At 41.8% G+C, this 25,811-nt stretch overlaps 1 protein-coding gene across 6 annotated transcripts in view; it reads right to left on the bottom strand.

The window, feature by feature from the left end:
- Positions 1-20,490, bottom strand: part of MPPE1 (metallophosphoesterase 1) — a 54,237-nt gene extending 33,747 nt beyond the window's left edge. For 2 of the 6 annotated variants that reach the window (XM_027068459.2, XM_053206747.1), the window contains exon 1: positions 19,694-20,490. Coding sequence is in view for 1 of the 6 variants with exons in the window: in XM_053206747.1 (XP_053062722.1) it covers positions 19,694-19,749 (56 nt within the window). In the remaining 5 variants the exon portion in view is untranslated. Of the gene's footprint in view, positions 1-501; positions 587-8,669; positions 8,782-19,682 lie in introns of all 6 variants that reach the window. The other 4 variants (XM_053206744.1, XM_027068458.2, XM_015079624.3 and 1 more) reach the window with 4 other exon arrangements.
- Positions 20,491-25,811: the final 5,321 nt, after the last annotated feature.

The following is a 25,811-nucleotide window of genomic DNA, read 5'->3' as shown; positions in this document are numbered from 1 at the left end:
AAAGTGGGAGGGTCAATACTGCCAGGAAAATTCAACGTTTGTCTTCACCAAACCTGATAATAATATATTTGAAAGGATTTTTTTAAGAGTCTGTGGTCAGAAGTTGCCCAATTGGAGGCCAGCATTCAGGGCCTAAGAGGAGCTGTTTTTAAGGCCTCCTCACCTATGAATAACTGGGCTAAAATGGAACTATGTACTCAGAGGAAAAGAAAACAAACTCTAGCCTTTGTGGAATGACTTAAAAACATCCCAAAGGCACATAGCTATAAATCTGGAATTTGGGAATCCTCAGATTTTCATCTTAGTGGGAAATCTTTCTGAAATAAAGAAACAAATTCAAAACGATGTAGTTGGATGAGAGTCACCCCCTTGCTATTATCATTGAGGTGACCGAATTCTTTGAGGAATTAAAAACAACTGACCCCATCTTAGTAATCGAATCTTTACAAAGACGGAAAGTGACACCCTAGAAGTAATTCAAAGCCCAGACATCCTTCTTACCAAGTCCCACATCTCCCTTGTTCATCTGAAGACTCTTGCAGATACTGTGAAAGGTCAGGACATTGGAAATGGAACTGTTCTGCACCTAAGAAAAAAACAAAACGGGGGAACTTTTTAAGTAACAGTTGCCCCAAACCTCTGATGATAGGAACCGTTGTTTCAAGAAACCAAGAAACCTCTCTGAAATGGAAACTTCCAAGGAGGTTACTGTTGGTCCCTCAACTGAAGGGCTCCTTACTCTAACTTCCCAAAAATGAACTAGATATTTTATCCACTCAGATGAGCTTTTAAAATCCTCAATCTGTTGGTGTTTCCAAAAGAGCTCTTGCCTAAAATTCAGTCCACAGCCTCTATCATTATATATCAGGGCAAATGAAAGTCTTCCCCCCAAATATTGGTAGGCTTCATTGAGCAGGTAGCCTAAACCTGTTCCACCTGCCAGAAACACAGTTTGGATCCAGCCATTTTATATAAACCTGTGGGGTTTGAATGCTATGTTGGCCTGACTCACGGCTAAAATTTTAGGACGCAAGCTTTAAGATTCTTGTGTCTGTCTGCATGTTTGTATCTATGTATGTACGATGCGTGTGTGTGGCATTTTCTCCCTCCAGAGGGTATTGCCAGAATTAATCTAAAATCCCATATAAGAGATCTATTTTAATTGGCTTAGAAAAACACAAGCACTTACACCAATTAGATATTGCTAAAACTTTCAGAAAAATTGGAACTAATCCAAGTAGCTTTTAAGTTCACGTGAACTGGAATCATCTTTGGAAAATGGGGCTAATTTAATATTACTGGTTTAATGAAAACAGGCATGTCTTCAGAGTCGTCAGCATTTAGGATAATGGAGGCATGTGTTTATATTCTACTTGGGTTTACTACTCAAATAAGCTTAAGTTATTTCTACTAGATATTTAAGATTGTTGAATTCATGAAACAAGGAGGCCATCACACTGAAATGACTCTAATGCTCTTGGCAGCTCACCTAAGCAAACTAAAACCAAGGTCTATAAATAGCTCAAGGTTGTGAATTTGAAACCTAAGGACAACCAAACACCAACAGCCAACTAGACTTTACGCTGTAAACAATCAGTGATTTTCTGACTTGGTTTCCACACCTTCTCTGAGTCTTTCCCCAGGCTCCTGTCCATAGAGTGCCTTCTAACCCCTTCCAGTTTGATGCTTCCCCATCTGAATAGACTTTTGCTCAAATAAACTCTTTTCTTTTTTTTGTTGAGGTGGAGTCATCACACAACATTACGATAGGTTCAGGTGTACAACATAGTGATTCAACAACTCTATATACATTATGCTATACTCACTGTGAGTGGAGCTGCCATCTTTCACCAGACAACATATTACACTACCATTGGCTATATTCCCTGTGCTGTACCTTTCATTCCCCCATTACTTATTCATTCCATACCTGGAAGCCAGTATCTCCCACACCCTTTCAACCATGCTACCCCTGCTCCACCCCCTTCCCTCTGGCAACCATCAGTTTGTTCTCTGTATTTACGGATCTGTTTCTGGGTTGTTTGTTTGTTTGTTTTCTAGATATCACATATAAGTGAAATCATACGGTATCTGTCTTTCTCTGTCTGACTTCTTTCACTTAGCGTAATATCCCCTGGGTCTATCCATGTCGTTGCAAATGGCAAGATCTCATTCTTTTTTTTCACAGCTGAATAATATTCCATCGTAAATATATGCCATATCTACTTTATCCATTCATCTATTGATGGACACAGGTTGCTTCCATATCAAATAAACTCTTAAAATTTTTAATATGCCTCACTTCATCTTTTAACAAGATCATAAAATTACAATTTATCCTAAGAATAAAAAATAGAGCAAATTAATTGTCTGATGTATGTCAAACACAGCAATTAAAAAAAAAAGGAAGTCATATGTTTAAATTTTTGGTTCTTTACTTCTGTGACTTTTTTTTTAATATATGAAATTTATTGACAAATTGGTTTCCATACAACACCCAGTGCTCATCCCAAAAGATGCCCTCTTCAATACCCATCACCTACCCTCCCCTCCCTCCCACCCCCCATCAACCCTCAGTTTGTTCTCAGTTTTTAAGAGTCTCCTTATGCTTTGGCTCTCTCCCAGTCTAACCTCTTTTTTTTTTTTTTTTTTTTTTTTTACTTCTGTGACTTTTGATACTTGCCAAACAAGCATATGTTACACAATTTGTCAACAACACCAAAATTACTTAAGATGATGGCTAGCTTACTAATGTCTCATATGATTTTCATGAGCAGTCCAAAAATTATCATTAGGAACATATGAATTAAATAGATGTAAGTGGTATAAAAGTTTATAAATGAATCCTTCAACAATACTTCCATTTTATAATATGTCTGCTTGAAAATAACTTCCAAAATCTTTCTGGTAACTTAAAACCTTAGAGTTATACTAGGTTAAGTTAAATGATAGATATTTGTTGAGTATTTGGATCATTTCTAAATAAGATAAAATGTGGAAATATTTTTTTCCTAATTCATTTTACTTATTTATCTATTTATTTAGTATGCTTACATTCGGGTTTTTTAATTTTTTTAATTTACATCCAAATTAGTTAGCACATAGAGTAACAATGATTTCAGGGTAGATTCCTTGATGCCCCTTACCCATTTAGCCCATCCCCCCACCCACACCCCCTCCTGTAACCCTCTGTTTGTTCTCCATATTTATGAGTCTCTTATGTTTTGTTCCCCTCCCTGTTTTTACATTATTTTTGCTTCCCTTCCCTTATGTTCATCTGTTCTGGGTCTGTTCTGGGTCTTAAAGTCCTCATATGAATGAAGTCATATGATATTTGTCTTTCTCTGACTAATTTCTCTTAGCATGATACCCTCTAGTTCCATCCACGTAGTTGCAAATGGCAAGATTTCATTCTTTTTGATTGCCGAGTAATAGTATATATATATACCACATCTTCTTTATCCATTCATCCATCGATGGACATTTGGACTCCTTTGCATACTTTGGCTATTGTTGATAGTGCTGCTATAAACATTGGGGTGCATGTGTTCCTTCGAAACAGCACACCTGTATCCCTTGGATAAATACCTAGTAGTGCAATTGCTGGGTCGTAGGGTAGTTCTAATTTTAGGTTTTTGAGGAACCTCCATACTGTTTTCCAGAGTGGCTGCACCAGTTTGCATTCCCACCAGCAGTTCAAAAGAGATCCTCTTTCTCCGCATCCTGGCCAACATCTGTTATTGCCTGAGTTGTTAATGCTAGCCATCCTGACAGGTATGAGGTGGTATATCATTGTGGTTTTGATTTGTATTTGCCTGATGATGAGTGATATGGAGCATTTTTTCATGTGTCGGTTGACCATCTGGATGTCTTCTTTGGAGAAGTGTCTATTCATGCCTTTTGCCCATTTCTTCACTGGATCATTTGTTTTTTGGGTGTTGAGTTTGATAAGTTCTTTATAGATCTTGGATACTAACCCTTTCTCTGATATGTCGTTTGCAAATATCTTCTCCCATTCTGTCGGTTGCCTTTTAGTTTTGCTGATTGTTTCCTTTGGTGTGCAGAAGCTTTTAATTTTGATGAGGTCCCAGTAGTTCATTTTTGCTTTTGTCTCCCTTGTCTCCAGAGACGTGTTGAGTTAGAAGTTGCTGCGGCCAAGGTCAAAGAGGTTTTTGCCTGCTTTCTCCTCAAGGATTTTGATAGCTTCCTGTCTTACATTTAAGTCTTTTATCCATTTTGAGTTCATTTTTGTGTATGTTGTAAGAAAGTGGTCCAGGTTCATTTTTCTGCATGTGGCTGTCCAGTTTTCCCAGAACCACTTGCTGAAGACACTGTCTTTATTTCTTTGGATGTTCTTTCCCGCTTTGTCAACAGGGGTTACAAAGTAGACAAAAAGGTCTATCCAAGATTACTAGGGTGATATCTAAAAGACTTAAAGGCAACTTGAAAAGGCTCAGGTCAAAGATCAGGATATCTGAACCTCAACAAAGATAATAATTACAATGAGTTAAAACCCATGAGATACCTTGAAATCCATGAGTTCATATTAATATTGTTTTAAAAAATTAATTTGGGGGGCATGTAGGTGGCTCAGTCAGTTAAGCATGTGAGTCTTGATTTAGGCTCAGGTCATGATCTCCAGGTTTGTGAATTTGAGCCCCATATTGGGCTCCATGCTGACAGAGGAGTCTGCTTAGGATTCTCTCTGTCTCTCTGTCTCTCTCTGTCTCTCTCTCTCTCTCTCTCTCTCTCTGCCCCTCCCCCACTCAAGCTCTTTCAAAGTAAATAAACATTTTTTTAAATAGATAATAAAATAAGAAACTAATTTTTGAACTGCACCATGAAAATATAATCAACACAGCAAACAAATAAAGAGAAAGAATTATAATGTACCCTGGTTTTCTTATATGAACTGTACACTGGGTTAGTAAAGAGTTGATCTCGAAATGTTTTATGGAAGTACTCCAAGTGAATAGATGAAAAAGACAGGATATAATTAGATTATGTCTACTTTGTAACTCCTGTTGAATTAATATCACTGAGCAGTGACAAGTTCTAGCATTACACATCAGGCATTAGGTCTCTTCTGCCTGAGGAAAGAACACACCATCTTCTGTTCTTGCCAAGGGGAAGAAGCCGATCAAGCTTCCGATCAAGATGACAACGTGCATGGCCTACTGAGGAAAGAGGAACATGTTAAACTGGGTGTGAGTGTGCTACCAGCAAAATCCAGGGTGTGGGAAATTCTACAAGACAAACTCTATGGGCCTTCAACAAATAGATTGTAAGGAAAGGAGAGGATGGCAAATGGAGCTTGAAAAAAAAATTTTTTTAATCTTTATTCACTTTTGAGAAAGAGACAGAGACAGAGACAGAGACAGAGCATGAGCGGGGAGGGGCAGAGAGAGAGGGGGACACAGAATCCGAAGCAGGCTACAGGCTCTGAGCTGTCAGCACGGAGACCAACGTGGGGCTTGAACCCACGAACCGTGAAATCATGACCTGAGCCAAAGTCAGACGCTCAACCGACTGAGCCACCCAAGTGCCCCGCAAATGGAGCTTTTAAATTAAAAGAAACTATGACGAAAACCAGGGGTCATATATAAGTGTTGAATCACGAAACTATAAACCTGAAACTAATATTGCACTGTGTTAACTCACTGGAATTTAAATAAACACCAAAAAAACCCCAAAAAACAAACAAAAAAAACCCCCACCTGGGTGGCTTAGTCAGTTAAGTGTCCAACACTTGGTTTCAGCCCAGGGGATGATCTCACAGTGGTAAGATCTGTGCTGACAGCAAAGAGCCTGCTTGGGATTCTCTCTCTCTATCTCTCTATCTCTCTCTCAAAAATAAATAAATAAAAACAAAATAACTTAAAAATAAATTAAAAGAAGCTCAAAAGACCTATAAAAAATGGACAAAACCAAACTACATCGTCTATGTGGGTAGTAAAACTACAAAGACTCATAGGGAAGTGATTATTATGAAAGTCAAGATAATGGTTATTTTGGGGGGCAGAGTGATGTGACTGAGAACAGCAACTGGGTAGGGGGTTCTGGGGTGTCTGGAAAAGTTGCACTTCTTGACCTGAGTGGTGGTTTCAAGAGTGTTTGCTTTATAATAATTCATAGCCCACACATTTGGTCTGTGTGGTTTCCTGTGCCTGGGTTTTATTTTATAATAACTTTTAATTCTAAAATACAGAAAGGAAAACTGTGAAATTGGAGTTAATGTGTTTCGTTAACACTATAAAATGTATCCAATTTATTCATTGGAAACTTGAGTTTTCATAAAAACGTTATTGCTCATAAAAACGTTTTTTCTCGCTTTGATCAAATCCCTGAGTGTGCCCAGAGATTGTCGAGAAATCGGTCAAGTATAGACTGAATATTATTCAAGATTAAGTAATTTCAAGAGCAAAAGTGCTCTTTTTGAAATCCTTCCAAATGTATTACAGCAACAACACAAATACATATATAGTTTTTAATATGGGTGTGGAAGCATTTTAATGTTTAATATAATGCAATGGGATTTTTAATTTGAAACAAGCCTGGAGCTTACAAAGTTCTTGAAATGGCCTGGAACGGGTGCCATCCGATGACTTGGAACTGGATATAACTGGATATGTCGCCATGACTCTACACAACCTTATGTTTAGTGCAGTAGTTAGGCATTTCAACTGTGGGACTAACCTCCTGGACCTAAGGCCCAACTCTACCGCTCATTAACCGTGTGGTCTTGGACAAGTTCCTTAATCCCTTGTTCTGGATCTGTAAAGTGGGAATGATATGAATATCTACTTCATAATATTGTTGTGAGGATTAAACCCTTTACTAGATATAAAATGTTAGATGGGGCACGTAGGCGGCTCAGTTGGTTAAGCATCCAACTCTTGATTTTGGCCCAGGCCATGATCTCACAGTTCATGAGATGGAGCCCCACACTGGGCTTGCTTTCACTCCCTCTCTCTCTCTCTCTCTCTCTCTCAAAGAAAGAAAGAAAGAAAGAAAGAAAGAAAGAAAGAAACAAAGAAAAAGTTTTTAAAAAGCTTTAAATCTTGGGTTTTACCAATTTGACAATAAATTTCATATATTGGAAAAAAATAAAAAATAAAAAAATAAAAATAAAAATAAAAATAAATCTTGGGTTTTATACGAAAGAGACCACAGATTGCATTATGACACATAAACTAGCCTTTGATACTGTGTTAATCATTGGCAATCCCTGTGGCAATCCAGAGTAATTGAAACAATTTAATTAGTTTATAGGTCATGTCATAGTTCAGTTACTTTTCATATGTAGACCCAGCCAGTTTCAGAAGAAAAGAGAATGCATTTTCAACTATGGTAAATGAATCAGAAGAAAAATATATTACTAATTCCAGTAAGTAATTACCTTTTTATTTTTTTAATATTAGCTTCTTATACTGTTTGCTGTTCCTGTCATTTTTCTCTTCCTGTTCCCCCTTTAGTGATGATCTCTTTCTAGGGATATTCTTGTCCCCAATGTCACCACTAGGAAAAAGAACAGGCTGTAGGAGTATCTTAAATCCTTTATTCACTGCTGTATCCCCAGAAATTAGCACAATGCCTTAAACAGAATTTAATTGGGCCATCTTAAAATAATTCATCTTGAATTAATTATTAAGATGGACTTGGATATTTCACTCAGAAAAAAAAAGCAACTTATCCTGATACAGATTTGAAAATGTCCTTTCTGTACCCAAGCAACTCCAGCTTGGTGGCCCAGGCACTCCAACTCCTGGTGGCCGCCCTCTTCCTAAAAGTCCATGCATCAACTCTGCAAGCACTGCTCAATAGTCATCTTACTGTTTTCTACATGTGAGTCTTACCTTCCCAACAAAAATGCATTCTCCTTAAGGATACAAAACATTTCTCATCAACCTCACTCTGGATTACTGGAAAGAGATGATTAAACACCTAAAGCCTAATGGTTAGAGGAGACTTTCTAAAGATTGAATTTTCATTTATATACATATCTTCATGTAGAAATCAATAAAAGACTTTCAAAAACAAGTGTATGTAATAGAAATATTATTTCAAGATGAGAAGAAAATGTAAGATTTCTGACTTTAAAAAGAGCATGTTAGGGGTGCCTGGGTGGCTCAGTCAGTTGAGCGTCTGACTTTGGCTCAGGTCATGATCTCGCTGTCCATGAGTTCAAGCCCCATGTTCGGCTCTGTGCTGACAGCTCGGAGCCTGGAGCCTGTTTCAGATTCTGGGTCTCCCTCTCTCTCTGCCCCTCCCCCACTCTGGCTCTGTCTCTCTCTCTGTGTCAAAAATAAATAAACATTAAAAAAAAGAGATAACAAAAGCAAAAATGAACTACTGGGACCTCATCAAAATTAAAAGCTTCTGCACACCAAAGGAAACAATCAGCAAAACTAAAAGGCAACCGACAGAATGGGAGAAGATATTTGCAAACGACATATCAGAGAAAGGGTTAGTATCCAAGATCTATAAAGAACTTATCAAACTCAACACCCAAAAAACAAATGATCCAGTGAAGAAATGGGCAAAAGGCATGAATAGACACTTCTCCAAAGAAGACATCCAGATGGTCAACCGACACATGAAAAAATGCTCCATATCACTCATCATCAGGCAAATACAAATCAAAACCACAATGATATACCACCTCATACCTGTCAGGATGGCTAGCATTAACAACTCAGGCAATAACAGATGTTGGCCAGGATGCGGAGAAAGAGGATCTCTTTTGAACTGCTGGTGGGAATGCAAACTGGTGCAGCCACTCTGGAAAACAGTATGGAGGTTCCTCAAAAACCTAAAATTAGAACTACCCTACGACCCAGCAATTGCACTACTAGGTATTTATCCAAGGGATACAGGTGTGCTGTTTCGAAGGAACACATGCACCCCAATGTTTATAGCAGCACTATCAACAATAGCCAAAGTATGCAAAGGAGTCCAAATGTCCATCGATGGATGAATGGGTAAAGACGATGTGGTATACACACACACACACACACACACACACACACACACACACACACAATGGAGTATTACACGGAAATCAAAAAGAATGAAATCTTGCCATTTGCAACTACATGGATGGAACTGGAGGGTATTATGCTAAGTGAAACTAGTGAGTCAGAGAAAGACAAATATCATATGACTTCATTCATATGAGGACTTTAAAAGACAAAACAGATGAACATAAGGAAAGGGAAACAAAAATGATATAAAAACAGGGAAGGGGACAAAACATAAGAGACTCATAAATATGGAGAACAAACTGAGGGTTATGGGAGGGGTTGTGGGAGGGGGAATGGGTATGGGGTATGGGGCACTAAGAAATCTACTCCTGAGGGCGCCTGGGTGGCTCAGTTGGTTAAGCGTCTGATTTTGGCTCAGGTCATGATCTCATGGTCCGTGAGTTCAAGCCCCGCGTCAGGCTCTGTGCTGACAGCTCAGAGCCTGGAGCCTGCTTCAGATTCTGTGTCTCCCTCTCTTTCTGACCTTCGCCCATTCATGCTCTGTCTCTCTCTGTCTCAAAAATAGATAAAACATTTAAAAAAATTAAAAAAAAAAAAGAAATCTACTCCTGAAATCATTGTTGCATTATATGCTAACTAATTTGGATGTAAATTTAAAAAAAAATTAAAATAAAAGGAAAAATTAAAAAGTAAATAAATAAAATTTATAAATAAATAAATAAGCGTGTTCATTTTTTAAAATGTATATAGGTGGGTATAAATCACAATGACACCTATATTTCCTTGGACATATTTAAAAGACAGATGTAACAGTTTCATTTAAATGTGTTGACAATTGCATCAGAGTAGCAACTATTTAAACTTATAAAGAAATTATTCGAAGACTATTAATGTGGGTGAGGGGGTACAGTTTTTCAAAATCCCTTTAAGGTTATATGATTAAAAAACTGAAAATTGGCTTTATGGCCAGTGGCTCAGTTGGTTGAGCATCCCATTTTAGCTCAGGTTATGATCTTGTGGTTCATGGGGTCACGCCCCAGGTCAGGCTCTCTGCTGTCAGTGCAGAGCCTACTTTAGATCCTCTGTCCCACTCTCTCTCTCCTCTTCCCCTGCTCGCTCTCTCTCTCTCTCTTTCTCTCTCACAAAAACAAATAAACATTTTAAATAATAATACTAAAAATAAAAAGCTGACAATTATTGAGCTAAATGAGAGGAAATATTCTCCCCACCCAAAATGAGAAGGTTGAGCCCTTGATATTTTAATATAGACACGTTCTAGTTTTATTCACACAAATACATCCTACATAAACCAAAAAGTTATTAGGGAACAGTGACATGTTTGTGAGCACTTCATTCTTAGCCTTAGTTAAGCCAGGCATGGGAAGATATTTGTATACAACAAATAAAAATCACTATATGCCAAACAAACCACAAAACACACCACATAACTTCATCACAAAAAAAAATGATCTGCTCTGCTTTTCCCCCCAGAATCAATCAGCAGTTATTAAGTACTTTTTACGTATCAGCAATGTGTTAGTCCGGGGCACCTGGCTGGCTCAATCAGTAGAGCATCAGACTCTTGATCTTGGGGTGGTAGGTTTGAGCCCCACATTGGGGGTAGAGACTGCTTTAAAAAAATAATGTGTTAGCTTGTATGAGTGAATGCAATAATTTCTCTTTCTTTGAGGCGTTCACTGAATTAGTGAATACTGAGCCATTGTTCTTAAAGGAAATGTTAGGTTAGGTTCCTGCACACCACTGGTCACAACATTTTCATTAGCAAATCAATGCAGAACCTTGTGTGATGTGTGTTTCTGTTTAAAGACACCTTCTTTAATACATGTTGTTGATTTATTATCCTTTAGGGCACAGCCTACAACACCCTCGGCATGTCCTAAATGAAGCTTATCTAACACAGGCTCTTTCTCTATAAGGCATATCACACCTTCTTGCTAAGCTTAGGAACACTGGACCACACTTCAGCATTACACTTGGGGCCTGTTGTAAACAAGACAGCCAACAAAAAGCACAAAGATGCAAAACACAGGCCACTAAATAGACTCCAAAAGGATTCTTCTTCACAGTGTGAGAGCTGAAACAAGGCCACAGAGAGGGTCTTGTGTGACCTCAACTGGAAATACACATATTGGGAAATTTACCTTTTTTGTCACTTGCGTGTATCTGTGAATGATCTTGGGGGTTACAGATAAATTTTAGGAAGTAGGCAAATTCAGAAATATAGGATCCAAGGATAATGAACATCAATTGTAAATACATGCTCAAGAAATGTTAACTCTGGAAAGAAAGACAAAAAGAAATTTAAGCATTAAGGTAGGTAGACTTTGGATAAGATAGAGGAAGTAGGGTATTGTCTAATGTAACATAAGACCAAGATTGAAATGGTATCTGTATTAGTTTCCTATTACTGCTGCAACAAATTATCAACAAATACAGTGGCTTGAAAAGCACAGACTTATTATATTACACTTCTGTAGGTTATAAGTCCTACATGAGTCTCATTGGGCTAAAATCAAGATGTTGGCAAGACTGAGTTTTCTGGAGGCTCTAGGGGAGAATCCATTTCCTTGCCTTTTATAGCATTGAGAAGCCATCCATATTCTTTGGCTCATGGTCACTTCTTCCATCTTCAAAGCCATCAATGATGGATCTAATCCTTTTCCCATGACACTATTCTGACTTCCTCTTCCACCTCCCTCTTCTACTTTTAGGGATTTTATGTGATTTTATGGGCTCACATGGATAATCCAGGATAGTTTCCCCTTTTCAAGGTCAACTGATCAAAAACTGAGGATCTTTTTTCCTCCTAACACCAAACATGTAGCATCTTTCCAAATGCTACTGCTCCAATTTTCTAACACCACCTGAGTGTCTTACAACTCAATTCAATTCTGACACTAACTATCCATAGTTAGCATCAGACTCCACAGGTTTAAAGATTGGTCTCACAAGACTGCCCTCATTTCAGATACCAGTTGCAAGTATCGGGTGCCCAGGTTAGCCTCACTTCTCTTCGACTTGGCTACAAAGTCAGAGGTTCCCCCAGGGTGCCTGGGTGGCTCAGTCAGTTAAGCATCCAACTTCAGCTCAGGTCATGATCTCATGGTTCATGGGTTCAAGCCCCACTTCTGGTTCTGAGATGACAGTTCAGAGCCTGAAGCCTGCTTCAGATTCTGTGTCTCTCTGCCCCTTCCCCACTTGTGTGTTCTTTCTCTGTCAAAAATGAATAAACACTAAAAAAAAATTTAAGTCAGGGGTTCCCACAATACAACCCCACATACACAATGACTCCAAGAACTCAGGAAACTGCTATCCTTGCTACTAAATTTTAAAGGATACAAAGACAGCCAAATAAAGAGGCACATAAGGCAAGAACCAGAATTACACCGAGTGCAGGAGCCTCTATCCCTGTGGAGATGAGATGTGCCACCCTCCCAGCACATGGATGTGCTTGCCAACTTGGAATCTCCTTAGATTTTTATGAAGTTTTACTATGTAAGCATGATTGTGGCCTTTGGCAACAATCTCAATCTCTAGTCCTCCCCTCCTCCCCAGAGGTTGGGGAGATGAGGCTGAAAATTCCAAGATTCTAATCAACTCTTGACTTTTCTGGCAACTGGCTCTTACCCTGATGCTATCTGGGGTAGCAAGAGTCACCTCCTTGGAACACCTCCTCACTTAGGAATTCTAAGAGTTGTAGGAGCACTGTTTCAGGAAGTGGGGACAGAGACCAAATATCTTTCTTATCTCACCACAGCAACTTTAATTCCATCTGCAACTGTAATTCCCTTTTGCCATGTAAGGTCACATATACACAGAGTCTAAGGATAAGAATGTGAACATCTTTGGCGGAGGAAGGGGCGTCATTCCAGTAACCACAGCATCTATTGCAGTTTGCAAGCACTAAACGGTAGTGCTTTAGGAACCTTGATGTGCCAACATTATGGTGCTTGGATGGAGGGTCAGCCAAAAGGCTGAAGCCAAAGCACTACACTAGGGTGATGGAGAGAAAATAGAGAGGGGAGAGACTGCAGGGCACTGTCAAAGCAGAAATAATAATTATGTAACAAATATGGAGCTCATGACAGTTCTGTTGGATCATACCCTACAATTAGTACGTGGGTTTTCTGATGAACTAGTAAACGCGTTATGAGCATGTTGGTGATCTGCATTAGTTTTAAACAAACACCTAAAAGTCTAATTCCAGGGATCCAAATTTTCCCTGCTGACAAACTACCTTCTTGTTACCATGGAAAAATTTGGAAGCACCTCATTTATATTCCTTACCTCCTTCCTCCCTCCCTCACCTCACCTCACACTATGTCTAACACTAGCTGATGTGGATGTGGGATGAGGGGAGGGAGCACAGAGAGAGAGAGACACCCTGCCTGCAGGCTTCATTCTATCCCATGATATCAGTGGCCAACCTACCAGTGACTTGTGGATGAGACTGATGAGCCACAGGATAAAGTCCCTGTATACCCAGGCTTTATCCTGTGGACCCATAATCAGCAGCCTTTTTCTCCGTGCCTTCCCAGAACACTTTTACAGGTTTCTAAGCCATCACCTCCTCTTCACCATAATCAACATCCCTTGCAACACCTCCGATGTAAAAAATCGCACAATGATAAGTTGGTTTCACAGTTGGTCAGTAATTGCCAAAATCCCTCCAGATGGCAAATGTGCCTAGGCATCTCCATTTTAGATATACACTATTTTTTTTCTAAAAATGAAGATTGTGGCAGTTTAAGAAGTATGGTTCGGGGGGGGGGTGGGGTGAGATTGACCATGTGACTTTGATGTGATTTAGACAAATGAGAATATTTCTTGAAATCTAAGACATCATCAGCTGTGACATGCACCACTATTTTAGGCTCTGGGGATCTGGGGCAAGGGTCTCCCATGAGGTTGCCGTTAAGCCACCAGCTGGGGCTGCCATCATCGGGGGCTAGAGAATCCATTTCCAAGCTCACTCACATATTTGATGGCAGCGTCCAGTTCCCCCTGGCTATTGGCCAAATACCCCAGTTCCTTGCCAGTAGCCAAACTGTCAGCAACCTGAATGTCTCCCCCAAAATGAGGCGAGCCCAAGATGGTGAAAGCCATAGCCTTTTATAGCCCGATCACAGAAGTAACACACTGACTTCTGCCATGTTCTATTGGTCACACAGACTAACTCTGGTACAATATGGGTGAGGACTCTACAAGGGCATGAATATCAGGAGGCTGACTACCACAGTAACGTATTACCGAAAGGAATGTGAAACTAATTTGCTTCATTAAGTGACATTTATTGAGCACTTACTATACACCTTGCCCCATACTAAACACTAATAACTCGTTTAAGACAATTAAGTGAGACCCATAATCCCATGAGATGAACCCTGTTATTATCACTTTTTTTTTTTACAATCGTGGAAACTAAAACTTAGAAAGGTTAAGTAACGTACCCAAGGTCACTAGCCAGTCAGAGTGAGGGCTGGGACTTCTGATTTTTCACTAAAATGCTACCCAGCTTTCACTTCAATGTATATTATTGAATATGTCAACAAAGAAATCCCACTAGATAATTTGAAAACCTCCAAGATTCTTTATGGTTTCTTGACTATTGCCCTCACCAGTCCATAAGAAAGTACTTGATTGTGTTGTGACACTTTTAAAACTTTAGCTTATTTCATTTGCTTTGGTAATTATTTATAATTGTTTAAATCAACCGTGATGGACTTCAGCTCTGGTGCCATCTATACCTTCGCGTAAGAAAGGATCAAAACTGCCTGCTTTGCCTCACACGATAGTAGGTATCATTTCAAAAGCTAGGACAGACCTTCAAAGAAATCTGACCAATTTTCTCTGAAGACGTAATAGTCAACACAGTTTTAAAATTATTTTCATAACTTTACAAAAGAAATAGAAGACAAAGGAGACTACTTTTTATTCTCACGTAGATATGTTCAAATATGAATTATCTCAAACACCTGTCAAGAGTAGACACAATCACTCTCCCCCTATATTCAATAACAGTAAAAAGAAAAAGTAATGTAACTTTTAGACTGCTCTGAGAGCACAAAGTACAGTAAGTCTTACTTGTGACCGTAAGACTCATCACCTCCTATGATGCATTCTAACCCATTCTGATAAAGAAACAGACCCAGAGATTATGAAATTAGTTCACTGGGTTTCCAATTCAGATTAGATAAAGTAATTTTCTTAAATCCCTGCAAGTAAAACCTACTAGAGTCATCAGTATGGAAACTGCCATCACATCAGGAAGAAAATAAGGATTTAAGGTACTCACCATTGGATCAGCTAGATTGAGTTTGGAATAGCAACCAGTTGTAACTAAGCAAAGAAAGCAGTGGGTCTGGTATTCATGGAGAGTCAATTCATTGTTAAACTCTTCCTTGAGGAGCACAGAGCTAATGAGGTCTATCCTTGGGTGGTTGGGTGGGGTCTGGCTAAGGCTCAAGAGTAGGAGCAGGGAAGACCAAGCTGAGAAGACCAGTGGCCCAGACCATCATAGAGTAGGGGTGCTCCCAGTACAAGGGTGGGGGACAGAGAGGAGTACAGGTGTGGGGGAAAGGGCGGGCTGAGGGGGCAGGAATCCAGCAGACAGTAGAGAGTTTGGGGACTCAACACTGCTGCAGGCTAGATAGTGCTCAAAGAAACAACTGATACTGACAAGTCGTGAGGGCCAAGTTGGAACCTCCAGGCCCAGGTCTCTGACTGCACTCTTTCTGGCTCTTTAGGGAGCAGAGGCCCCAACAGACTGGCTAGTGACGGGGTACTCTGAGCCCAGCACCCAAGAACCACATGAACACTGAGTATTCGGCCCCTTGTGTTTCCTCAGCTCACAGCACAGAATTCTGCAGGAGTCTGAAACTTGGGAAGTTAGCCAACAAAAGAATATACCTAGAGCTTATTTTGCTCACAGTTTTTGTTCTGGATGCATATCAGATTCTCAAAAAATTGTTCATTAGAGGAAGAGAGAAAGAAAGGAAGGGAGATGAAAAGGGAAAGAATATGGAGAAGGAGGAGGAAGAGGGGGAATGAATGAGAGCGGGTCAAAGGAAGGAAAGAGGGAAAGAAATAGAAGAAACACAAAGATGAAAAAAGAAAGGAAGGAAGGAAGAGAGGGAGGGAAGGACATCAGTTTGGTGGGACCATGCGCATGCGCACACACACACACACACACACACACACACACACACACACACACGCACACACACCACTGTGATCACCCTAAAGACATTAGCTATTTCTCAGCTCTGCCTATTATCTGAGCCACTCCTTAGGACATCCTTTGGGGTAGGAGCAGATGTTGGCTGGGATAACGCTATAGATTTTGGTTTAAATTTATTTTGTCTCTAGGGTAAGTTATATTTTGCTTTTCTCTGAAACATAAAGACAAAGGGTCTCAAGGCAAATAATCGTCAATCAGAAATACTAGAAGTGGTCAGGTTGTGAACTAATTAGACTCATGCCGAGGATACAAGGACTATTAATGTCCCCAGCAGGTGGCGCAAGCTGCCCTCTACTGTGATGAGACTTCCCAGATCCTTACAGTGTTAAAATAAGTTTCCTCTTCACATTATGTTTCAAACAGCAGATCCTAACCAGGTAAGGGGTTGGGTTAGGAAAGAGGTCGTTCAGCAGGATTCCAAGAGACACTAAGTAGGGAAGACAAAATCTGGAGGCTTTTAATTTTATTTCTCAGGTTAAACTGTTTAAAAAACACTCATTGACCTCACAAATAATATTGTTCCATTCATATCATTTTGGGCTCTGAAAACTTAAGAATTCTTTCAAGACAGAGTTTTAGATTAAGTGCCAAAGGACAACAAAGTACCAAGAATTAGGATATCTGAAAATATTTGTATTAATTGGTGAAGGGTTTATAATGGAGAAGGCTTTCCCATAACAAATTAAAGATAAATCAATTCTGAAGGAAACCTCGAGAAAGGGGACGTTGATTAGAGATTGTTGAGATCAGCCAACGTAGAAATTCTGCTGCTTCGCTAGTTTCTTACAAATAAATACAGTGTTCCTGCTCACACTTTCAGCTCGGGGCTATGCATTTTTTTTGTGAGCAAGCAAACAGTAGAACTGAAAACATTTGCATCCCTGGGGATGAGGTAACCCTTTTTTGGGAAGGTAGGGAACATAATATGTTATCCTTGGAGTCATCTCCAAAATCTGGGACAGAAAACAGAAATTTATTAATTAAGTCTTCTTAAATGTCTGCCCTCATATGTTTCCAAAGAAACAAGAGTTTGGAATGTTCAGGTCAGTGACTAATTTCCAGTGAATAGCTGTCCTGACAGCACCTACTGCCTTCCTTCCCTCACATCCATTGATGTTTTAACTCTGTGTCGTCTGCTTCCCTGTTGGTCTGCCACTAGAGCTTTTACTTGTTAAAGATATTTTAAAATATAAAAGTCGCATGTGCGAACAGCAAGAAATTTGAAAACGCTGAAAGGCATAAAGGAGAAATTTCCCATGACTGAGTAGATATTGGCAACACCTACTTCTCACAAAGAGCTTGTGCCCAGAATAGACAAAGAACTCCAACAAATCAATTTTTAAAAAAACGATAAAGAAAAATAAATAAATAAATAAATAAAAATAAAATAAAAAACGATAAAGAGAAAAAATGAGCAATAGGTTCGAACAGACACTTCACCAAAGAGCATACTCAAATGGGCAATCTCAATTCTGTTAATAACCAGCTGTCAATGAAAACCATGGTGTGCATGAGGGTTTTAAAGTCCACAAATTCTTTGCTACTTCTCCCTTCAAGACATGGGGACTAGTTCCTTTGAGGGCAGTCTAGGAGTAAACACTGGTTTCCAACAGAGAATAAAGCAGATCGAAGTGTGTGGCTTCCCCCTCGCCCCCTCTCTTGGATCACTCGGACAGGACCACGGGCTGCCATGTTAGGTGGCTGCCCAAGGAGCTTTAGGGAGGCCAACACCAAGAGCAACTGGGGCCTCTAGCCAAACTCTGAGTAAAAGACCCTGAGCAGAACTGCCCTGCTAAGTCTCTCCCAAAGAAATGGTGATCCACAAAAACTGTGAGATAATGAATTTCTTAAGCCACCAAATTTGGGGGGAAGTTGTTATGCAGATGACATATACACTAGGATACCACTGCACATATACCAGAAGAGCTAAATTAAAAAAAAATTTTTTTTAAGTTTATTTACTTTGAGAAAGAGACAATATGAGGAGGCGAGGGGGAGAGAGAGAGGGAGAGAGATAGAGAATCCCAAGCAGACTCTGCACTGTCAGCACAGAGACTTATGTGGGGCTCGAACACAAAACGGTGAGATCGTGACCTGAGCTGAAAGCTTAACCAATTGAACCACTCAGGCGCCCCAGAATAGCTAACATTTTTAAGTTTGAGGTATGGAGAACTCATTACAATGTGCAACATGGCAACTCTCATTGCACTGCTGCTGATGGGTGTGTAACCAGGTGCAACCATTCTAGAAAACCGTGTACATGATCTACTGAAGTTGAACATATGCATGCCCTATCGTGCGTTTCCACTGCTGGGACACACAGACAGAAATGCACGCACATTAGGCATTGAAAATCAGGTACAACGATATTCACAACAGCATCATGTCATAGCTCAAACTGAAAATATGACAACAGTATTTGGATAAATAAAAGACGGTGTATCCACGGAGTGATAAGCAGCAGCGACAATCCATGAACTATCGCTGCGTGTAATAAGCCAGCTGAGTCTAACTCCCATGATGCATGAAAGAAGCCAGGCACAAATTAACCCAGAATAGATTCTATAGTCAGCAACCAGTAAGGAGAGAGAAACCACACCAGCTAACCCAATAGACAGGATGTATCATAAAGAACAGTTAACTAGGTATAAAGATATTAACTAGATGACTAAAAGTCAAAAACAGGTATCAGGGAGGTAGCTACCGCCTCCTAGGACTGGGGCACAAGAAGAAAAAAGCTGAAATTCCTGAAATCCAGAAGCTTGGAGGCAGCCCCCTCCCCAACCTTCTGGTGCTGGGACCGGTGTCTTGGGGGGCGCTCAGAGGGGTTCTCTAACTGCTGCGAAAATTACAAACTAGACTCCATTACTGCTGCCGGAAAGCGCTGCTGGCACTGGGGCGGGGGGGGGGGGGGGGGGGGGGGGGGAAGCAGGTTGCTAGGGTGACGTTGGCAGGAAAGGGAGCCAACAGGAAGCCAGCAGGAAGAAGCAAGTCCCTCCCCTCTCCTACGAGCTGCAGGTTCCCTGCAGCTGGTTTCCAGGGGAGTCTGGGTATCAAGGGACAGGGGACAGAGGGATGGCGCTGAGGCAGCCTCGCCCGCAGCGCGAGGCCGACGGGAGCGTGGGTCTGGAACCGAGAGGCGGCAGCCTGAGAGCTGGCACAGAGGGCATACGTGAACGTTCAAAAGGAAACAAAATGGACACGTGGTGTTAATGTTGGGACAGCGGTTACCTCAGGGTGGGGGTAGGGATTTCTCCAGCAGTGAGCCCTCCCACAAGGGGAGCTTCCGAGGTGCTAGGGACTTCGAATGCGTTCACCTGGGCGATGTACATAGCCCTGTGTGGGCAAAGCCTTCCCTTAACACCCTGCTTTCCGGTTATAAAAGGCAACAAAAGGTTCCAGGAGGTTCAACTCCGTGTAATCCAGTGACTACTTACTGAAATCTCACCTAAACTTGAAGATGGGCCTCTTCTTGGAATGTTTCCCCGATTCTTTTATTCGCATGGGTCTCTTCCTCCTCTTAAGTCTTAGAAAAGTCGTCGGCGGATTTCACAATGTAACGCAAATTGGTGTCATGGATTACATCCAAGGTGCTAGTTTCATCTTCCCAAAGAGGTGATAAACCTGAGGCCAGAAACTCAATACCCCCGAGGTGGCATAGCTCCGGACTGAACTCAGGTGTCCATAAATCAGTTATCTGTTATCTATCAGCTTCAAACCTAACCGAAATGCTGATGAGTTAAACGCCTCATTTGACACGAGCTAACTAGAATATATGAAAGAGGTCACTGTTTTGAGTTTCTTTATCAAGAAAGGGAAGGCCCAAAGATGACCCGGTAAGTGTACCGTCTTCAAGGGAAAAACAAAATCCTTTTATGGAAAATTCTGTTTTCCCTATTATGTCGAGAGTGAAAATGCTTCGGGCACAAGAACCAGAGCGTCTGGGCCGCCGCAGGCGGTGGGTGCCACGCGCGACCTTTGCCCCACTTCAGGCGGCGGCGTTGACGCTTCTCCCCGCGGGCGGCCTCGGCCCCTTCTCCTCCTCGCTCAATCCTCGCTCAAGCTTGCGCTAGAGCAGGCACTTCGTCCCTTGCCATAGAAGCCGCTCTTCACACGTCAGCCAGGCTATTTTTAAAGGCTCTCCTGGAGATCCCCAAAGAAAAAGCATCGCGGGGCGGGGCCGCCGCCCCGCCGGGTCCTCCGGGTCTCCACGCTGCAGCCCGGCCAGCGAGAGGACCGTCCCCAGACACCCCGGAGAGCACCGCCCCCAGACCCCGGAGGGAGGACAGTCCCCGGACACCCAGAAGGGTTACCCCCAGACCCCGGGGATCCGCCCCCAGAAGCCCCCGGAGGGGCTGTCCCCACCCTGTCCTGCTCTCTTCCTCCTTGGCGTGGCAGCCGCCGCCTTCCTTCCACGCTCTCCCGGGGAAAGGCCGCCCTCTAGGCCTCCTTGCTTTCCCCTTTCCCAGGACTGACGATGGCCCTCTGCCCACCCTTGGGCCGCCCGGAAGCTTCCTCTTTAATGGCCAGGGGCCCATACGACTCGAGTCTCAGATTTCCCACCCCTCCCCCGCGTCTGTGCCCTGCCTTCCCCCAACCTGTCACCCAAGGCGGGGGGGGGGGGGGGGCAAGGCGGGCGTGGGGGCGGACCTTGGCGTGGCTGCTGCTTGAATCGCGGCCCTGGACCCTTTTTGGCTGTTGACTCTGGGCAGCCTAGGCCAGGCGAGTCTGGGACAGGTTCAGGGGTCTTATTTAGCTCCTATAAAGGGAGGACTTCACCCTCCCATCCCCCACCCAGCAAAGAGCCTACAGTTGTCAGAAAGTCTGATTTAAAACTCATTAGGGGCGCCTGGCTGGCTCATTGCGCAGGTCATGTGACTCTTCATCTTGGGCTTGTGAGTTCCAGCCCCACCTTGGGTGTAGAGATTACTTTAAAATAATCTTGGGGCGCCTGGGGCGCTCAGTTGGTTAAGCTTCCGACTTTGGCTCAGGTCATGATCTCTAGGTTCCCAGGTTCAGGCCAGGGCGGTGGGCTCCGTGCTCACAGCTCAGAGCCTAGAGCCTGCTTCAGAGTCTGCTGCCCCTCCCCCGCTTGCACTCTGTCTCTGTCTCTCAAAAATAAATGCTAAAAAATAAATTTAAATAAAATCTTAAAACCCTCATTGGTTAAAGAGCAGACTCTTAACTATACAGGACAAACTGATGGTTGCCAGACGGGGGTTGGGGGGGGGGGAGGGGGAATGGTGAAATAGTAAAGGGGATTAAGAGCACACTTCTGATGGGCACTGAGCAATGTATACAATTGTTGAATCACACCTGTACACCTGAAACTAACGTTGTCTGTTAACTATCCTGGAATTAAAAATTCTTTCTAAACTAAATAAAACCCACTGGGTGAGAAACTATTAACAATGTTTTTTTTTCTCTAGAAAGGAGAATTGGGTGACTGGCAAATGGGGTAAGAGGGAGACTTCTTTCATACATACTCTTTTGACCTTTTGGATTTCATGTCACATGCAAAATTGTTCATATTATTAAAATAAAACCTTGCTTTTTATTTGTTTTTTTTTTTAATGTTTTAAACGTTTTATTTATTTTGAGACAGAGAGAGAGCATGAGCAGCGGAGGGGCAGAGACAGAGGGAGATACAGAATCGGAAGCAGGATCCAGGCTCTGAGCTGTCAGCACAGAGCCCGACGTGGGGCCGAACTCACAAACCACCAGATCATGACCTGAGCCGAAGTCAGACGCTTAACCTACTGAGCCACCCAGGCGCCCCTTTATTTATTTATTTTTTTGTGTTTATTTACTTATTTTGAGAGAGAGAGAGACAGAACCCAAGCAGGGGAGGGGCAGACAGAAAGGGAGAGAGAGAGAGAATCCTAAGCAGACTCCGCACTGTCAGCACAGAGCCAAATGCAGGGCTCAAACCCATGAACCATGAGATCATGACTTGAACCAAAATCGAGTCAGAGGCTTTACTGACTGAGCCACCCAGGTGCCCAAAATAAAATCTTGCTTGTTAATTGGGATTGTTTGCATAGGTATGTTCAGTTGCTGAAAATTCAGTGAGTTTTATGTTTAGGGTATATGTACTTTTCTGAATGTATGTGTACCTCGTAAAAAGTTTTTAAAAATCAAATAAAATCTGTAGGCAAAGAACAGAGTGCAGGCCACCATTGTCCTTGAGAATGTCCTTGAGCACAGGCCTATGTGCCCTTGAGAAGCCATCTAGATGTGCTTGGACACAGACCAGCTCCAGGCGTCCTCTGCCCCTCCTCTTGTTGCCTTCCTTCTCTTAATCTTGGAGTCCTCTTGTGTGCACATTCTTAGTACATTCCTACTTTCTAATCTCTCTATGAAGCCAGCAAAGCCTGGAATGTTAACATTTATATTTCAATGGAAAATCATTCATAGCAATTCAGTGACTCAATAAGTAATCTGTCCCAGATTCCTGCCTTTTCGTTGGAAGGCATTGTTCTCTGTTAAAAGCGTTCCATGCTATAGCACTTCAGTTAGAGGGATTATATATCGGGAGTAAGGGGACCTCTTTCTGCTCCTACAGGCTCCTGGGGAATTAGAACATGCTTAAATCAGGTTTTGGAAGCAAACATGCTTTAGCTAACACAGTGTATTTGCTGGCATTAGAATGTAATCCCAACAAGGACGGGGATCCTGGAGCCTAGAACAGGGCATGGCACGTAGTGGGAACTCACATGCTTGTTGAATTAATGTTTGTAAGTGAACTGAGCCAAAAGTGACTAAAAAGGCCTGTCCCCTCTCTTTTCTCTTTTTCTGCCACCCACAAGCACAGACACTGCAGTACCAAAACTGCAGTCAATGGTTTGGTATGTAAAGTAATATTAACAGTCCGTTTGTAAGTATTAATGCCTGATAGTCACAAGGCATCTTACTGATTTTGGTGTTATGAGAGATATGAAAGCATCTTTACATTTCAGTCTTCTATGTCTAACCCCATAAGCTCTGGCTCCTAATAGAGTGTGGTGATTGTCAGACAAATCCAGAACAATGGCCAATGGGACACATAAGGACTTTAAAAGAGCAGGCGACCCAAGTGAGGGTTCCAGGATCTAAATAGGTGCACATTTGTGTGACAGGTTAGGTGATGTGATTTAATCATGTTGTTGGGGAAACTAACGTATAGCATGATGCACTGAAGTTGGCAAGAAGATACGGGTATGTCAGATGAGAGAAGCCGGTGGCTCAGAAAAGGGAGGGAAATACTGAAAATTTTATTTTATTTTACATCAGATTGCTTTAAATAAAGAGTGCTTCCTGGGCACCTGGGTGGCTCAGCTGAGTATCCTACTCTTGGTTTCAGCTCAGGTCGTGATCTTACGGTTCGAGAGTTCAAGTCCTGTAAAGAGTCCTGAGTCTGACTCTGCGCTGACATCATGGAATCTGCTTGAAATTCTCTCTCTCTCTCTCTCTCTCTCTCTCTCTCTCTCTCCCTCTCTCTCTCTGCCCCTCCCCCACTCAAGCTTCTTCTCTCTCTTTCTCTCAAAATAAATAAATTTTTAAAAAGTTTTTTTAAAGGAGTACTCAGGGGCGCCTGGGTGGCTCGGTTGGGCATCCGACTTTGGCTCAGGTCATGGTCTCGCCGTCCGCGGGTTCCAGCCCCGCGTCAGGCTCTGTGCCAACAGCTCAGAGCCTGGAGGCTGCTTCGGATTTGGTGTCTCTCTCTCTCTGCCCCTTCCCCACTTGTGCTCTCTCTCTCTCTCAAAAATAAAATTAAAAAACATAAAAAAATTTTAAAGGAGTACTCAGTAAATAAAGATGGAGGTAAAATTAGACACATACATACGAATTTCTGATATTTACTAAAGCAGCCTAAATCAGTGTCACGTTCCCAGGGCCTCTCTGCTGCTTTCAATCATAGCAGCTGATTCTGTGTTGTAGAGAAGGAAAATGAAAGCCAGCCTGACACAGCTTGCTTGCTGTCAAAGATACAGGGTATTTCAAGACTAAAAAGGAGCTAATTTAAATAAGGGGCTCCCATGGGCTACACTTGTGACACTGTGAGCATTAAAAAGAAAATAATCATTCTGTAAAGCCCCTGAGTCCATTACAACCTCAAAAGAGGCAAACAGTATGAGGCGTGCTTCAGGAAAGCTTTATATAAATTTCTAATAACAGGTTCAGAAAATGATATGTACTGATAACCCCTGATTACATACCAGGCTTGTATTTTGTTTGACAACTGTCGCCATGCAGTGTGCATCAGGGCATGGAGAGTTGATCTGCTGGTGCAGGACTGACTCTGGGATCCTCTGAGGGGGATAGGGGACCAGGTAGAGGCAGGTGGGGACTATGCAGGGGTAAACTGTTATCGGGGGGGGAAACCCATAAAGGCAAAGAAGTGAGTTACCAGGTGGTAAGGAGGTCTTTGGGAATGAGGGTGCCAGCCTGACTCACTGGGCCTCTGCTCCACTCCTGAGACCCCACACTTGCTCTCTCCCCTATGGCACTGCAGGCCCAGGGCCTGGGATGTGGGATCCAACTCCGTGGCCGATAAGCACCTTTTTAACTCTGAGATGAAGAAGGAACTCCAGCCTATTATATGGGGGCTTGTTTAAGTTGCTTATATAGTTGTGGTAGCAAGTTTTGCAATCATTGCACTATTTTATGTATGCTTTGGCTGCGGTTAGGATGGGTGATAGGGTTAGGGATCCTGATTTGTTGGGTTCTGAAGTCTGACTTATCAGATGGACAAGCTAATACTTGAGGGTACAGGGCAATTTTGCCTCTGAGAATTATAAAAACTCCCAGTTGAAGTACTTGAAAGAATTAGATATCATACTCAACTATAGTTTGAACTATCTAAGAGAATTTAGTCAAGTTTGGAAATGCTGTTGTTTAGGGGAATTTAATCAGTCAAATTTACACACAGATTGAGTGCTGATTAAAGAACAAGGAGGGGCACCTGGGTGGCTCATTTGGTTGAATGGCCCACTCTTGATTTCGGCTCAGGTCATAATCTCACTGTTAGTGAGACTGAGCTCTGGGAAGACAGTGTGGACACTGCTTGAGATTTTCTCTCTCCCTCTATCTGTCTCTCCCCCACTCACATGCCTGCACGCTCCCTCTCAAAATAAATAGACATTAAAAAAAAATAATAATGAAAAGTTGTATTTGACTTCCCAACATTATTAGGTGGTTGAAAAAATGAGCACGATTTATCAACTGAACATAAAGGTTGAAGAACATTTCATTTTTAATTTTATAATTTTAGTTCATTAAGTATTGATAAAAAAAAAAACCACAATCTTCTTTTCTTTTTGGAGAATAATACTGCCTCCCTATCAACACAAATGACAGCCCTCTACCACAGTTTAGTAAAGGAGACGCAGTCGCCCATGTCACAGAAAAGGCCAGGCTCCTTTCTCCTAACAACCACATGATTTCTTTTTCTGACTAATCCAATTTTGGAATATTCATACAACAACCATGTTTTCCAGTGGGCTTTTTTTTTTTTTTTTTAATTTCCCCTGAAAGGGCATTTTGAGACAGATGGAGACGGAGACAAAGACAGAGAGGGAGAAAGG

The sequence above is a fragment of the Acinonyx jubatus genome, chromosome D3, assembly GCF_027475565.1.
Source record: "Acinonyx jubatus isolate Ajub_Pintada_27869175 chromosome D3, VMU_Ajub_asm_v1.0, whole genome shotgun sequence".
Lineage (NCBI taxonomy): Eukaryota > Metazoa > Chordata > Mammalia > Carnivora > Felidae > Acinonyx > Acinonyx jubatus.
The sequence above is the reverse complement of the archived record's forward strand: the minus strand, read 5'-3'. Positions and strand labels throughout refer to the sequence as shown.